Source organism: Otolemur garnettii, unplaced genomic scaffold (genome assembly GCF_000181295.1).
Source record: "Otolemur garnettii isolate 467f Iridium unplaced genomic scaffold, OtoGar3 scaffold00021, whole genome shotgun sequence".
Lineage (NCBI taxonomy): Eukaryota > Metazoa > Chordata > Mammalia > Primates > Galagidae > Otolemur > Otolemur garnettii.
This window is the reverse complement of record NW_003852416.1, coordinates 23,927,560-23,943,824: the sequence shown is the minus strand read 5'-3', so window position 1 is coordinate 23,943,824 and position 16,265 is coordinate 23,927,560. Positions and strand designations below refer to the sequence as shown.

Genomic DNA, 16,265 nt, shown 5'->3' with positions numbered 1-16,265 from the left:
AAAAAAAAAAGAAAAAAATACAACAAAATGTTATTGGTAATTATTAATCTATTCAAGTGTTTTTTTTATATTTTTCTATAATTCCTAAATTGTGTACACTGAACCTATGTCACTGTTAAACTCAGAAAAAAAAAAAAATATATATATATATACACACATTCGATTGAAAACAAAAAAGGATAGCTGTCAATGTGGATGAAAACAATCTTACCAATGGTTTGAATAATACTTTCAAATTTACAGTTAGCACAAGGTATAAGAAATTACTAATAAGAATCAACAAATTTCAGATTCTAATTATTTGGCCTGGCTAAAACCAACAGGACAAAATTTTGCATCAACTTTCCAGATTTCTAATTAAACAAGGTGGACTTAACCACAAGTATGTTTCTTCTCCCTCCTAAAGCCCACTAAAATGTTAGTAAAGAAATAAAAAGGACAGAAGTCCTCAAAGACAAAAAGATGACAGATTTCAACAAATTTTTGAAAAAATGGAAAAGAGGTAAGATGACAACTAACACAACAGAGAAAAACATAACAGAAAAGGTATACCTATAAACGGATGTCACAGAATCCAAGAGACACTCTGAACTTGAAGGCAGAGACCTCAAAAGATAGGGGGATAGTTGTAGGGGTAAACACACAGAACCATACACAAACATGTATGTGGAGACACTGGATGCCCAGTGCCCGCCTCTATCCATCACACAGCTAAACACTCTACCCTCGTCTCAACCTCTGCAGTAAACAAGAGAAGCCCTCCTTTAGAGAACTTAAATCAGAGAAGCTCCAGAATCAGGGATAGCAGAAACAGACTAAAAACAGTTGTGGAGAGACTACCTTAAGTAAAAATCTTCAGGCTGAATGAGAAGACAAGGTGCCCCCCAAGCCTTCATCCCTACCCCTTGCAATGAGGCTTATGTCACGGAGGCAGATATCTAGAAAGAAATATTGCATAGTGAGGATGAGAAAAGCCAAGATTGAGACTCACAGAACTAGAAATATATAAGCCTCTCAGCAGCCCTTGCCATTTCTTCTTATCTGCATGCAGTACTCTCATCTTACCAATTCACTCCAGGGAAGAAATCCTTGTAAAATAATTTCATCCCCCTGTTAAGGTGAGATAGTCAAGGAAGAGAAAATTCAAGGAAGATCAATAAACTAAATGGAAGGAAGGAAACCTCTAGAAGTCATTGTTTTTTTTTCTAACAATTAACATCCCTCATTATACTACAGAATTCTCAAATGGGCTCGTGGGGAGGGGGATGACCTCCCTTGGTTAAGAATTACTATTCCAGATCATCTAATGATCATAACAAACCAATTATCATGAGGACAAATAGGCACAAATGGTCTAGGTGTCTGAAAATTTATTAAAAGCTTACTATGTCTTAAAAGCTAAGGATGCAATGCAATAAGCTAATGCAGCAACTTGGGGATAAATCAAATTCTATAACCAATAAACTAATTTAACATTTCGTAATGTCTGACACAAAATCAAGCTAGAGCTATACACCCCACAAGATGTACTATTAGTTCATAACAATTACCATTTTTTAAATATTAACTATGTAACAGGAACTTTGAATAATGTTTCACATGCATTACTTCATTGAAACCTGACAATTTCATCAAACAGAATTCCCTATACTTCTATGAGATCAAAGAGGCTGAATAACTTTCCTAGGACCACATAGGTAAGCAGAGATGGAAATGGGATGCATGGAGCCTCTCTGACTCTAAAGTACATGTTCTTTTTACTCTATAAAAGCAAGACTCTGTCTAAGAGGTACCCTTTAAAATTAGAGGGTGATAAATTCAGGCCTGGTGCGAGGATGCCTAATCTATGTCTGCCCTTCTGTATTTAATGTATTGTCTTTAAATGGTCTCAGTACAGGATATTCATCTAGTGTTAGTATGTAATACTTTTAAGATCAAAAAAAGAAAGTTATACATAAAATCTTAAGTGACAGCCATCCTACATTAGACTATCATTAGTTCCTCGAAATAGCCTCTTTAGTGATCATCATTTTATAAAATGATAAACTGATTTAGCCTGACAGAATTTCTAGGTTAAAAAGAAGTATGCAGCAGCACCTGTGGCTCAGCTGGTAGGGCGCTGGCCCCATATACTGAGGGTGGTGGGTTTGAATCCAGCCCCAGCCAAACTGCAACAATAAAAAAATAGCCGGGCGTTGTGGCGGGAGCCTGTAGTCTCAGCTGCTTGGGAGGCTGAGACAAGAGAATCACCTAAGCCCAGGAATTGGAGGTTGCTGTGAGCTGTGTGACGCCATGGCACTCTACCGAGGGTGATAAAGTGAGACTCTGTCTCTTTAAAAAAAAAAGTATGCAAATATGTACAAATTAATATTTTATTTTCTGGTTTCACATTTCCAAATTTTTATTTTATTTGAACATTTCTTCAGAAGAATCTTTAAAAATCAAATATGTAAGGGATCAAAGATTAACAATATACAGTAAATATTTCTATAGTTCACAGAGAGGCAGAATGTTCTAGTTTCCATTACATTGTTAGTATGCTATGACAGGCATCCTCAAACTATGGCCCACGGGCTACATGCAGCCCGCCTAGGACATTTATCCGGCCTGCTGGGTGTTTTTGCCTCTGCTGCCTGTCCTGCTTAGCAGCCAACTCATCCTGGGGCCCACAGTCTGGCCCTCCAACAGTCTGAGGGACAGTGAATAGGCCCCCTGTTTAAAAAGTTTGAGGACCCCTGTCCTATGATATACCATGAGCAAATCACTTCATTTCTGGGCCTCCATAAAGAGAACTGGATGACCTAATCTCTGAAGTGCATCCTACCTTTTAAATGTTATGCTACTATAAAAAACAATCGAGAAGACTTTCTAATACATGATCAACTTTACCTTGAATAGGAGCAAGCAAAGGGCTATAGCAGAGGGGGAACGTAACTCTAATCAGCAATGACTGTTTCATCTAGACCACTTATTTAGCAGCATATCCATGCTGGACATAAGAGTTGACAAGATCCTGAAGGGCCATCAACTCTCAGGGGTACACCAGACTAGCTCTTCTTTTAATTTGAAAGTGCCTAGCTTAGTTTGAAAAATAATAAACCCCACTTTTCTAGACCACGAAAACCAACTTCATCTATTTAAATAATCTCTTCATCTCAGCCTCTATCTAATAAAAGAAGAGAGTTTAGGATTTCTTTGGTACATATGGATAAGGATTTCAAAAGCTGATGAAATTTGTACATAGTAGCAAAGTAGGGCTCAGGAGTTTTACCTAATCTCTCTTACTGGTTCCTCTTTAATAAACTAGAATTGTGCACAAAATATGGAAAAAGGCAAAGTGTAGGTGGGACCTAGTGGGAGGTGTCGCTTGGATCTTGGGGCCAGATCTTTCATTAATGGCTTGGTGTGATTCTCGTGGGAGTGAGTGAGGTCTCACTCTTAGTTCCTGCAAGAACTAGTTGTTGAAAAGAGCCTAGTACCTCCTCTCCTCTCTCTAGGTTTATCTCTAGCCAAGTAATCTCTGCACACACCAGCTCTCCTTCCTCTTTCTACCATGAATAGAAGCAACCTCAGTCCCTCACCAGAAAAAAATGCAGGTCCATCTTTTTTCTAGAGCCTGCAGAACCATGAGCCAAATAAATCTCTTTATAAATTATGAAGCTGCAGGTATTCCTTTATAGCAAAAAAAAAACAAAGACAATGATTATAGTATCAAGGTTCTCAAAGATCATACATTCCAGTTTATATTTTCTCCTGATTTGTGATTAAATAATTAAATTATCTAATTAATTAAAACCCAAGCACCAGGGCATGTTTACAATGATTTACAAAATTATAGGCCACGCTGCTGTGGTTTAAGTTTACAACTTAATTTTATAATTAAGCCCCAAGGAATATAAGGGGGGGAGAGTATGTATATCTATTTTCAGAAATAACCAAAAAGTCCTAAAAACAAAATAAAATTTAACAAATAAAAATTAAAATAAAATTATCTTGTAAATATCTCTTTAACATCTTTCACCCCAAAGTACTAAAAATACCAGAAGTCAGTTCCTAGTCATTTCATACATGGAGCCAGCGAAGTCAAAACTGGAGTAAACAACTTTACTAAAATCAATACAGTAAAAGGAACGGAATTAAAATTCAAAGCCCCCCCCCCAAAATTCAAAGCCCCTGATTACAAGATCCATGCTCTATTCAAAAACCAAGACACCTAATCAAAGATCCTGCAAGAATTCAATTACTCAAACTTCTGTTCACTGTACCAAAAATGCCTATGCAAGAAACACTCTCTGACAAACTACAAAGAGGAAAATAAAAAGTAGAAACACACTCAAAGGACCTGATAAATACCTGCATAATACCTGGATAATGAGGAGTTTTTCCCCCAAGTTTAACACTCTTTGACTTAAAAATTAAATATCCTGGCTCAGCACCTATAGCTCAACCGGCTAAGGCGCCAGCCACGTACACCTAAGGTGGCGGGTTCGAATCCCCAGCCCGGACCCGCCAAACAACAATGACGGCTGCAACCAAAAAATAGCCGGGCGTTGTGGCGGGCGCCTGTGGTCCCAGCTACTTGGGAGGCGGAGGTAGGAGACTCGCTTGAGCCCAGGAGTTGGAGGTTGCTGTGAGCTGTAATGCCACAGCACTCTACCCAGGGGGACAGCTTGAGGCTCTGTCTCAAAAAAAAAAAAAAAAAAAAAAAATTAAATATCCTACAAGTATTAAGAGGATAAATCAATACAACATTCATAAATATGTGATTAGCCAATGGTACAAGTTTGAATTTGAGTTTTACACATAATTTTTTAAGTATCTACATATGCTACTACAGCCTTAGACCTCCAGAAATTACTTTATTAAATCTATGAAGGCCTTCCCAGGCCACATATGCCAAATCAATAGAAGGTCCACTAGAAAATACTTCTTTTAGGAAAAAAACCATGCCGGGGAGATATAATTTTATTAACATTTATTATTTTATAAATATTTAAAATAAATCTTTCTTGGTTACTAATATACTTTCCTAAAGGTGATACATTTAACTTACAGAGTAAAACATTTTTTAGAATCTATAGTAGTAGCTCTGCAACCTAGGATGACCAGCAATATCTGGAGACTTTTTTGGTTTTCACAACCACAAGGTACTACTGGCATCTAGTGGGTGAGGCCAGGGACTCTGCTAAACATCCTACTACGCACATGACAGCCCCATACAACAAAGAATAATCCAGCCCCAGTGTCAACAGTGCCAAAGTTAAGAAACTCCAATCTACGGTCTAACTTGTATTGTAAGGACTGAGATTTACTTACCTTTAAATTTAATATCCAGACCACTAAATTCCAATTCAACTCCTTGAAGTGCTTCTCCTAGAGTTTCATGGTAATGACTGATACTTTTTTTTGAGCCCACACAGAATGGGAGTGAAAAGTATTTGTATGTTTCTTGTCGATTATGGTAGGGCCCCACAGTATTCATCCACAAGACAACTTCCTCTTTTTCTATATACTGAAACAAGAAAGGCAAATAAGAATGTTTTATTAAAAAATCTAATTCAAATTAAGGTAATATTCATTATGTGTTCTAAACAAATATACTACCTCTGTTCAGAAAGCTATAAAATACTAGAAGATTGCTTTAATCTGATGATTGATATCTACACTTTAAAAATGAAAACTTTGAGGCCAGGTGGGTGCCTCACACCTGTAATCCTAGCACTCTGGGATACTGAGGTGGGTGGATTGCTTGAGCTCACGAATTGGAGACCAGCCTGAGCAAGAGTGAACAAGACTGTCTCTAAAAATAGCCAGGCATTATATGTGGTGAGCACCTGTAGTCTCAGCTACTCAGGAGGCTGAGGCAAGAGGATTGCTTGTATCCAAGTTTGAGGTTGCTGTGAGCTATGATACCACAGCACTCCACCAGGGTGACAAAGTGAGATTTTGTCTCAAAAAACAACAACAATAATAACTATATAATTAAAACTTAGTGAATTTTAAAATGATATCCTGATTGTAGTCTCGGGCAGATCCACCTTTTTCAAGTTTTTACAGAAGATAGTGTTTAAACAAAGTCCAATACTTCATAAGAATATGTCTATAATTAATATTTATACTATCAATAATGATAAATGTAGAACCATCATGACTCACTAACATGAACAAGGAAGGAGTAAATCAAATCAACAGCTTATCCAGAATTTCATGTTAATCATTAGAAACCAAAAAAAAACTATGTCAAAAAGCACAAATAAAATTTGTCTCCTTCCTAGGAGCTATTGGTCAAAGCACTAGAAAGAAAAGACATGACCAAAACAAGAGACGAAAAGCCACACAATGAAACAAATCTGTTCAAGTCAATATTCTGTTAACAGCCTGAAAAGACACGCATTGTATGGATTAATTTTTGAGTAAGTATGGCTCTACATGTCAATGAACACTCTGTATAGCTAAATCTGGCGTGTGGACCAATGATTCTATATAGCTGACTTCACCTTTCCAAGGTCTAAGTGTTTCATCTGCCAACTATTTCAAAGATCTCTACAAGTTTGAAATTCTAATGATTCTACGAAAACCGATCACCTCAGTAATTTCAAAACTAGTAATACTAAAGACAACATAGGATGGATTTAAGTCAACTAAGAGTGTAAAAGTTAATTCACTGAACAAATTTAGTAAGTGCCTAGCATATGCAAACAACTATGGTTATAAGTAGTGGCTGAGGATACAGCTTTACATAAGTCATATTCCCTGCCCTTCCGCAGTCTGAAAGGAAACGTGGAAACTGAGCAAGCAGTAACAGTGAAGTAGATTGCCATAGAGCATATATAACAGCATGTATATGCGGGCTTACTATGAAGTTCTTCTCTCCAGTCCTCCATCTAAAACTATAAATAAAAACATTTCTGGCAGTGTCTGTGGCTCAAAGGAGTAGGGAGCCCCATACACTGGAGGTGGCGGGTTCAAACCCGGCCCCAGTCAAAAACTGCAAAAAAAAAAAAAATTTCCATCAAAATCTAATAGCTCCAAACCAAACTCATTCTACCCAAATCCACTCCCCCAACTTTTTTAAATGGCACTACCATTTTCATGGACACGGAGACTCAAATCCCAAATCTCTCCATCCCAGGGAACCAAAAAATAGTATCTTATCTATCTTTACCTAAAGTATCTGCCTCTTCCCTTTGAGTCACACCATCACCATAAGACTAAGACCTAGCTACTTCATCTTTCAATACAATAAATGTTTAATAAATGTCTCACTATTCAAGTAAGACATCATTCAGGGCTTGGTGCCTGTGGCTCAAGTGGCTAAGGCACCAGCCACATACACCTAAGGTGGCGGGTTCGAATCCAGCCCGGCCCGCCAAACAACAATGATGGCTGCAACCAAAAAAAAATAGCCAGGTGTTGCGGCGGGTGCCTGTGGTCCCAGCTCCTTGGGAGGCAGAGGCAGAAAACTCGCTTGAGCTGAGCCCAGGAGTCGGAGATTGCTGTGAGCTATGCCATGGCACTCTACTAAGGGGGACAGCTTGAGGCTCTGTCTCAAAAAAAAAAAAAAAAAAAAGACATCATTCAGGTCACAGGAAATACTCTCTCATTTTTTGACTAAATAAGACATGTACCAAGCACAGTGTTAAGTATTACAGGGGTAAAGAAAGTAAAATACTGTGCTTTCCTTTAATATGTTCCTAATCCACAGTGGAGCCACACAAGTAAATGATAAAGAAGAAATAAGAAGATCATGCCATATAATTAAGGTAATACAGAGCTAATATAGCAACAATAAAGGAATTACTAATTCTGCTTTGGCAGAGAAGGATCAGAATGAATAACATTTAGAAATCATAAGCCATTTCAAGCTGAGTTCAGAAAAACTGTATGAGGCGTCCAATCTGCGGTCTACAGGCCACATGCTGAATTTGTGAGGACTCTTTTTACATGGACCTTTCTTTTCACTAATCAGCTTGCATTAGCGTTTGTCTATTTAATGTGTGGTCCTAGGCAACTCTTACTCTTCCAATGTGCAGCAGAGAAAAAAGGCTGGACATCCACTAGATAATCTTACATATAACATAATGAATCAATGGCCTAAATGTTAATGAACCATATAACTTTCATTACTTTCATTACTATTGTTTTTATTGGGGGGGGGAACAAATTTATGTATGTCCTTATTCTTCCATCCAATGCTCAAGGTCACATAGCACTAATCAATGAAGGTTCTCCTTTCTGCTAAACATAGAGCCTCAGAAACTTTCTCAGATCAGTACTCTGAACCAATTACCACCAACTGACCAGAGTTGGGATTAGAATTCCAACCTGTTCACCAAGGCAGAATACTCTCTGCATAGTATAATGTACACAATAGGATTTAATAAATATGATGAGAAAACACTGAAGAAATTCTGAAATGTAAAGTTCACTGCAACTTAGTAAAAGAAGTTTGAAGTACGTGCACTGACTAATGTGTACACTGCAATAGTACCTTTTTAGAGAAGAAAGGGGAGGTAACAAAATGCAACCATTTAAGATTAGAATGTTGAACAGAGGACCTGTTAATGAAGATCTTGCCATTAATCCTGCTAAGCCTGAAAAAATATTATTATAATTTCTGAAAATAAGCAAAGATACTTTTTCTATAAATCCCAATACACTTATTCCTTTAAAAATAGACAACAATTTGAACATCCTTTTTTAAAACAGGGTATCTGTTTACATAAACATAAGAACTAAAATAACTTGTGGTCACTAGAGGTCACAGTAGTATGTTGAACTACACCTTCTGAAGTCACTCATTTTAAACATTCACGAAACCTTAATAGGGTTGGTACAGTAGTGATGATGTGATTCAAATACTAAAACAAAATTTGTATTATTTTATAGTCTTTCTGGAAAGAAGACTGAAATAGTAATTAGAAAATACACACATAGAATTTAGGTGAATATTAAGGCAAAAATAATGCCTCTTTTATATTGCTCCCTATCATGCAGACCACGGTTAAATACAATAAACTTAAAATGTTTACTTTCCACAGCAGTCCTTGATTGTTCCTGAGAATAACTGCTCAAGGCAAGGACAAAAGTTCTTTCTCAAGAGAGAAAACGTTTCTTAAGATTATCCTGAAATCAGAAAATATTAAAAGGAAGGTTTAAAAAAACTCAAAGAAAAAAACCCCTTTCCTTTCTTTTTCTTTCTTTTCCCTAAGGCTGCTGAGAAAGTCCCTTGAGCCCTCCCAGTCTGTGGAAAGACCACCAGGTCCAGAAGAAGAGAGGGAAGGAAAAGAGTCACAAAGCACAGCAGTGACTCAGAGGATGCCTGAGCAAGGCAATGATTCCTTCCATCTGAGACCGCCCTAGGAAGGAGCCAAATGAGAGGGGCCAATTTAGCCTACCTGTGCTCTTCACCTATTCATTTCCTAGCTCTCAGAAGAATTTCACTGTTACATTCAATCTATGAGCTATCCACTCTGGCTAAAATGGCTTACGACATTGTCTTCCTTTCCTTTTCAGCTCTACCTTGTCATTCCCTCAAACTTATAATGCCCTCCTTTTCTCCACTCAGTCAAATTCTACTATTATCCTTCAGAACTGCTTTAATCTTCATTTCTCAAATCCACCAGTAAAACAATCTTTTGTAATAATAACATCATTAGCTAGTACTAAGTAAATGCCACGAGCTGGCATTTCTAAATAATGTTCTTTGCATGAACATTAATCTTCTCAAAACTCTATAAAATAGGTCCTATTATTTTTACCATTTCATGTACTAAAAAAAAAAAGGCCAAAACAAAAAAGCCAGATGTTAGTTAAATAATTTGTCCAAGACCATATAACTAATCAGTTATCAAGTTTAGGACTATACTTTTGCTAATCCCTAGTCAGCTTCATTCACTAAAAAGCAAGGAAATATGAGGGGGAGTAGAGGTGTACACAACAAAAGATGGTACCAAATACTGAACAATTTTACCATTTGAACCTTTAATCTGCCCTAAAGGAAAAAAAACTTCCTGAGAAGCTACTTGCACACTAATCTCAGAAAGAATGACTTTTAAACTCAAGAAGTCACCAATGTTGCACCCCTCTTATTTAAATACTCTGTCATGTGCTGGGAGGGAGAGAGCATCAAAGTTTTCTCCTTGACTCCTTGACAGACACCATGAAAATATTCTTCAGGAGAAACATTTAAGGACATAATGTTGCTAATGTGCTCCTGTAAATCTGAATAAAGAAAACAGAAGTTACATATGACAGGCAAAGGACTAAGGGCTCAGAATAAGCCCCCAATGCTATCGTTCATTTTCATGGGAAGGGGGAAAAACTGTTTAATATATTACTATAGAAAGCAAAATCCAGTTTTCAAAGTGTTTCAGAAATCGTAATTTCAAGGAGTCTTAATTATTTATTTAAAACACACACCAGAATTCCAATAGAAATAAATTGGATGTATATTTTTGCATAGTCTCTTGAGGTAACTATTCTCGCTCAAATAGCTTTACACCTAAATAAATTTTTAGTCTATCTTTGAGTCAAAAATAGGATAAAAAATTTTGTTATTTCCTAAAAACTGGATCTATATTAGGGCATTCACAAATTCATTTGTAGTAAACAGCTTATTCTCTTTATAAATCTTCAAATAAGTTTTAAGAGTTCCTATACCAGGCAGTGCCTGGGGCTCAGTGAGTAGGACACTGGCCCCATATATCAAGGGTGGCAGGTTCCAACCTGGCCCTGGCCAAACTGCAACAAAAAATAGCCAGGCGTTGTGACAGGCGCCTGTAGTCCCAGCTACTCGGGAGGCTGAGGTAAGAGAATCATCTAAACCCAGGAGTTGGAGGTTGCTGTGAGCTGCGACACCATGGTATTCTACTGAGGAGATAAAGTGAGACTCTAATAAAAAAAAAAAAAAAGAGTTCCTATACCATATGTTAAACGAACAACAGTCTGGGTTCATTCACTGTGCTTTAAGCAACAAGGCAGTAGGTCCTTCATTATTCAAGTCACTCAGCAAGTACTGATTAAATATCATTTGTGCCATGAGCAGTGCTAAGATATGTAATAGCAAAAAAAAAAAAAAGACTTTGTTATCTTATTAAAGAAATAGAACACATAAAAATTCAAGGCTACATTATAAACCATAAAATGCTTTATGATTTCTGGGCCTCCAATTATTATTTTTTGGTGCTGACACCTTTACATGTATTATTATGGAAATCCAATGTTGGACAATTAAGCTCAAGAGCTCATCCTAGAAAAAAATGCTACACATCTCATTAGTGAGTATCACTTCAAAATATTCCTCTTGGCCATCTGGTGACTCTAGTGATATTCAGCAAAGAGATGTGTAGTAATTTTTCTAAGATGAATTACAAACGTAACTGTCTGACTTCATACATACAAGTAGAAAAAGGAAGGATTATAGACTAGGAAGCTCAGACTGTTTCTATGGAGTTAGGCCAGTCACTAGGCCTCTATGGGCCATTAAGAAAATGCAAGTGTTGTATTAAATGATCTCAAATCTTTCCAGTTTTAAAATTCTATGATTCTCAATTTGTAATCATTTTTAATGGAGTCTTTTTGGAATTGTGGGAGATTTGGTCATCTAACTCTAGATGATTCCCTGTGCACTGAGTTTCGGAAAACCAAATGAGCATAGACCACACCCTACATACCTTTCACTCATTCTGAAGAGGCCTTTTCTTTTTTTCTTTGAGACAGAGTCTCACTATACCACCTTCGGTAGAGTACCGTGGCATCACAGCTCACAGCAACCTCAAACTCTTGGGCTTAAGTGATTCTCTTGTCTCAGACTCCCAAATAGCTGGGGCTATAGGGCACACGCCACAATGCCCAGCTGTTTTTTGGTTGTAGTTGTCATTGTTGTTTAGCAGGCCAGGGCTAGGTTCAAATCTGCCAGCTCCAGTGGATATGGCTAGCACCCTACCTGCTGAGTACAGGCATGGAGCCTAAAGAGGGCTTTTCTTGACCTTTCATTCTAAAGAGTCTCTTCAATTTTAATTTCAAACAATGTCATGTGATCATGTCATAGGATTCAAATTTTAAAAATTAAAAGGAACATATCTTTATGTCTTCTACATGTTTATACATACTATACAAGTCAATAGCATATTCCCTTTTCTTCATTCTTCAGGGAATATGAAAAGAACTCTGTATAAATAAGTACATGAAAAATACCATGTAAGTCTCATGGCCAGCTGAATCCTAATGCAGTAGGTATAGTAACAGGAAAAAAAAGGGGCTTTGTAGAATGGCATAAAGTAGCTGTCTCTTCCCAGGACCAGCTGCATAATTTGTGGGGCCCAGTACAAAATAAAAATGTAGGACTCCCTGTTCAAAATTTAAAATTGGCTCAGCACCTGTGGCTCAAGTGGCTAAGGCGCCAGCCACATACACCTAAGGTGGTAGGTCTGAATCCAGCCAGGGCCCGCCAGACGGCTGCAACCAAAAAAGAGCCGAGTGTTGTGGCAGGCACCTGTGGTCCTAGCTACTTGGGAGGCTGAGGCAGGAGACTCTCTTGAGCCCAGGAGTTGGAGGTTGCTGTGAGCTGTGATGCCACAGCACTCTACCCAGGTGGACAGCTTGAGGCTCTGTCTCAAAAAAAAAAATTTTTTAATTTCATGATGGTGACAGCAGATAGTAAAACAAGTACAGGCCTGTGTGTGACTGTACAGAGAATAGGTGCATGAAGTCAAGCCAGTCCCTCTTTAATGATGAACCAAACATTTCTTCCATAAAAATCCATTACAGAGCTAAAGTCACCCAAACTTTTCTTTAAGTACTTTTATCCATAAAGACACTACTCAATTTAAAACTAAGTGTTTCGACGTCATATTTTCAGGACTGAGGACTGTTTGTGACCATTTCTTGGCTCCCAGTGCAGAAGACTATTAACACAGAATGCCTAGGTTCAAATCCCACCACCTCTAGCCCTACTGGCTGTGTGGCCTCATGCAAGTGACTTAACCTCTGTAGTTTCAGTTTCCTTATCTATTAAAAGAGCATAACAACAACTGCATCATAGGTTATTAATATGTTTAAGATGAGCTAATATTTGTAAAGCCCTTACAACAATGCTTAGCATATTATTGCTAGAAAAGCCATATTAGTTATTCTCTTTATATGGAAACAATGTTGACAGGAAGTTAATCTAAAGAGAATAGCTTCTCAAATCTGTTCTTTAATTAGTAATTTAATTCCAATTTAAGTATTTACTAAATACCTACTCAGAAGTCTTCCTATTTGTCTCTTTACTCTTTATTTTTTTTTTTGATAGGTAAAAACCTCACCCACTTGCCCTTCTAGTACTGCCATCTGGGGAAGATGAAGGCCTAGTTTTCAAGAAATACTTTCTGCTAGGCTCGGTGGCTCACACCTGTAATCCCAGTACTTGGGGGACCAAGGTCGGTGAACTGCCTGAGCTCACAGGTTCCAGACCAGCCTAAGCCAAAGACAGACCTCGTCTGCCAGGCATTGTGGAGGACACCTGTAGTCCCAGCTACTTGGGAGGCTAGGGCAAGAGAATCGCTTAAACCCAGGAGTTTGAGGTTGCTGCCTGCTATGATATCAGGCACCTCTACCGAGGGCAACATAGTTGAGACTCTTGTCTCAAAAAAAAAGAAAAATACTTTCAATAAATCTAGTAAAAGATTTTAGTTAATTGCAAAAAATAATATGAATGACATTTATCTGAATGTAACATTTTAATGCTAATCTTCCTGTAACTTCTTTCCCCCCGCTTTTTAAGTAATAGGTACTATGTACTTAACAATGGATAACCAAGTGAGAGCAGTTCAATGTAGACATGAAATGACACCAATTCTAAATTTTTTTTTTTTTTTTTGTCAAGGCAGAGTCTTACTTTATCATCCTCAGTAGAGTGCCATGGGGTCACTTAGTTCACAGCAACCTCCAACTCCTGGGCTTAGGCGAATCTCTTGCCTCAGCCTCCCAGATAGCTAGAACTACAGGTGCCCTAGAACTACAGATGCCCACCACAACGCCCAGCTGTTTTTTTGTTGCAGTTTGGCTGGAGCCGGGTTTGAACCCGCCACCCTCAGTATATGGGGCCAGCACCCTACCCAATGAGCCACAGGCGCCGCCCCAATTCCAAATTTTTTATCTCCAACAATCATCTCATATATACCTTATTCTCTTCTGTACACATCTACAAAAACCTTTCATCAAATATTTTATATTCAATTACTAGAATAAAAATGTTCCCAGCAATAAAATTTCACTGAAATTGGCATTTATACTTTAAATTTGTAAATTATTCTAAGACCTTCATATAACTCAATTTATATAGAGTTTTAATTAATGGTTCTTCCTATAAAAAAAGTATAATAAAGTACTACTTTCAAGCTTATATGTGGTGGAACTGTAGTTAAGAAAAGAGTTCTGACGGGGCAGCGCCTGTGGCTCAGTGGGCAGGGCGCCGGCCCCATATACCTATACCGAGGGTGGAGGGTTCCAACCGGCCACGGCCAAACTGCAACAAAAAAACCAGCCAGGCGCTGTGGCAGGCGCCTGTTGTGGGAGGCTGAGGCAAGAGAATCGCCTGAGGCCAGGAGTTGGAGGTTGCTGTGAGCTGTGATGTCAGGACAGTCTACCGAGGACGACAAAGTGAGACTCTGTCTCAAAAAAAAAAAAAAAGTTCTGAGTTTAAATCCTAACTTTTACTAGGGTCATAACTTTTCCCAGGTGTTAAAGAAATTGAAAAAAGTATCACTAATAATACCATTAACCAAATGATGCCCACTGGAAATTCAAAAGTAATCAAAGACTTAAATTTATACATGGTTCCTGTATATGATGACAAACAGTAACAATTCTTATATTAACACTTTGAGACAAGTTATCTGGCAGAATAAACAAAAGGAAATCTTTTTAATTTAACTGTTTAACATCTGAACAAAATTATCTTAAGGTGAAAAGTCACAAATACAGAACAAACACATGTTGCCAATTCAAGATTTATAGCTCTAAAAAATACATACATACACAGGTAAGAAGTTTCTGGTTGTGACTAAAGGTAGAATAGCCAAAACTTCAGAGATTTTATTGGTTAAAGCCCAGCTAACCTAAGGACTAAGGAAAATTTTGTTAATTACAAATAAAACGTAAAAATCGGGTCCTTTGAATAGACAAGGACGATTGCTTCATTTCCTCGCTCATCAGCAATAACAAAAGACTCCTCCAAATCTTTCAGATTTAGAATATACACAACCGGCTTGCAAAATTATATCATGAATGTTAAAGTACATAAAACAATTACTCGTCAAGCAACCTCTCAATTCACCTGACTTTCCTGCCTTGCTCCGGTCTACCCTTCCGACAGCCATCGAGTTACAGCCTTAATTAAGGGAAAGCCACTTCTATAGTCGTTAACATCCACGCTTTGATGTGAAAACACCAATTACACAAACCGCCAATCAACTTTTGGCCAAATGCAAAAGAAGCCTGCAGACTGGGAAACTCAAGACTCTCTACTGTCAGAAGCTGCCCTAGTTTAGAGAGCTCTGGGGGTGGCGGATTCATCTGGGGGCTCAAGAAAACGAAAAGAAAGTTACAAGGCCTTGGAACTGAGTGCGCGTAGGTTGAGTGCACGTACTGTTGTAAACCGCACTTTGCCTCAAGTTTATTAATTCGGTCGCCACCCCAGGGTTTTAATCCGGTTTGGCCAGGAGAAAAAAGGCAGGCGGAGAGGACTATAAAGTGGTGGATATTTCCTGGTTAGTGTATGACGGGTAATCGCGATGCATCCATCTTCCGCTGTGTCGTACCCCATGGTAGCCAGAGAGCAGTCCCCTTCCCTAGGGGGCAATAGCCTGGCGCCCCTCCTGCCCGCGGACCCCGCATCGGAGGCGGGTAAACCCAGACTCTCCCCGGGCTCCTTCTCTGCCCCCGGGGTCCCAAGGCCCCCAGACCCAGGAGTGCGGTGCCACTTAGGTCCGGGTCGGGGGAAGGCGGCCCAAGCTCTCGGGGAGCGGAGCCCTGTCCCAGGAGCGCACGGAAATGCCTCCTCCCAGCTCCCGGGGTTCCTGCTCCGCCAGGCCCAACCGGAAGGAGCCCTCGGGCAGCCGTGGGGGCTCCACCGGGCAGCAGGGCCCTCCAGGCCGCGCCGGGCCTGCGCGGCGGTGAGCCGAGGAGCGGACCGGGACAGCCGCGCGGGCCGGGAAGCCTCACCGTGTGTTCATGCTCGTCCGCCCGGGCCCGAGGCGGCAGTAGCAGCAGCAACAGCG

The 16,265-nt window shown here is 39.0% G+C and overlaps 1 protein-coding gene across 1 annotated transcript in view; it reads right to left on the bottom strand.

Moving 5' to 3' along the window:
• TM9SF3 (transmembrane 9 superfamily member 3) overlaps positions 1–16,259 on the bottom strand; it is a 68,140-nt gene extending 51,881 nt beyond the window's left edge. The window contains exons 1-2 of the mRNA XM_023511777.1: positions 16,210–16,259; positions 5,317–5,512 (exon numbers count right to left, since the gene is read on the bottom strand). Of these exons, the coding sequence (XP_023367545.1) occupies positions 5,317–5,482 (166 nt within the window). The 5' untranslated portion in view covers positions 5,483–5,512; positions 16,210–16,259. The remainder of the gene's footprint in view (positions 1–5,316; positions 5,513–16,209) is intronic.
• Between the last annotated feature and the right edge of the window lie 6 nt (positions 16,260–16,265).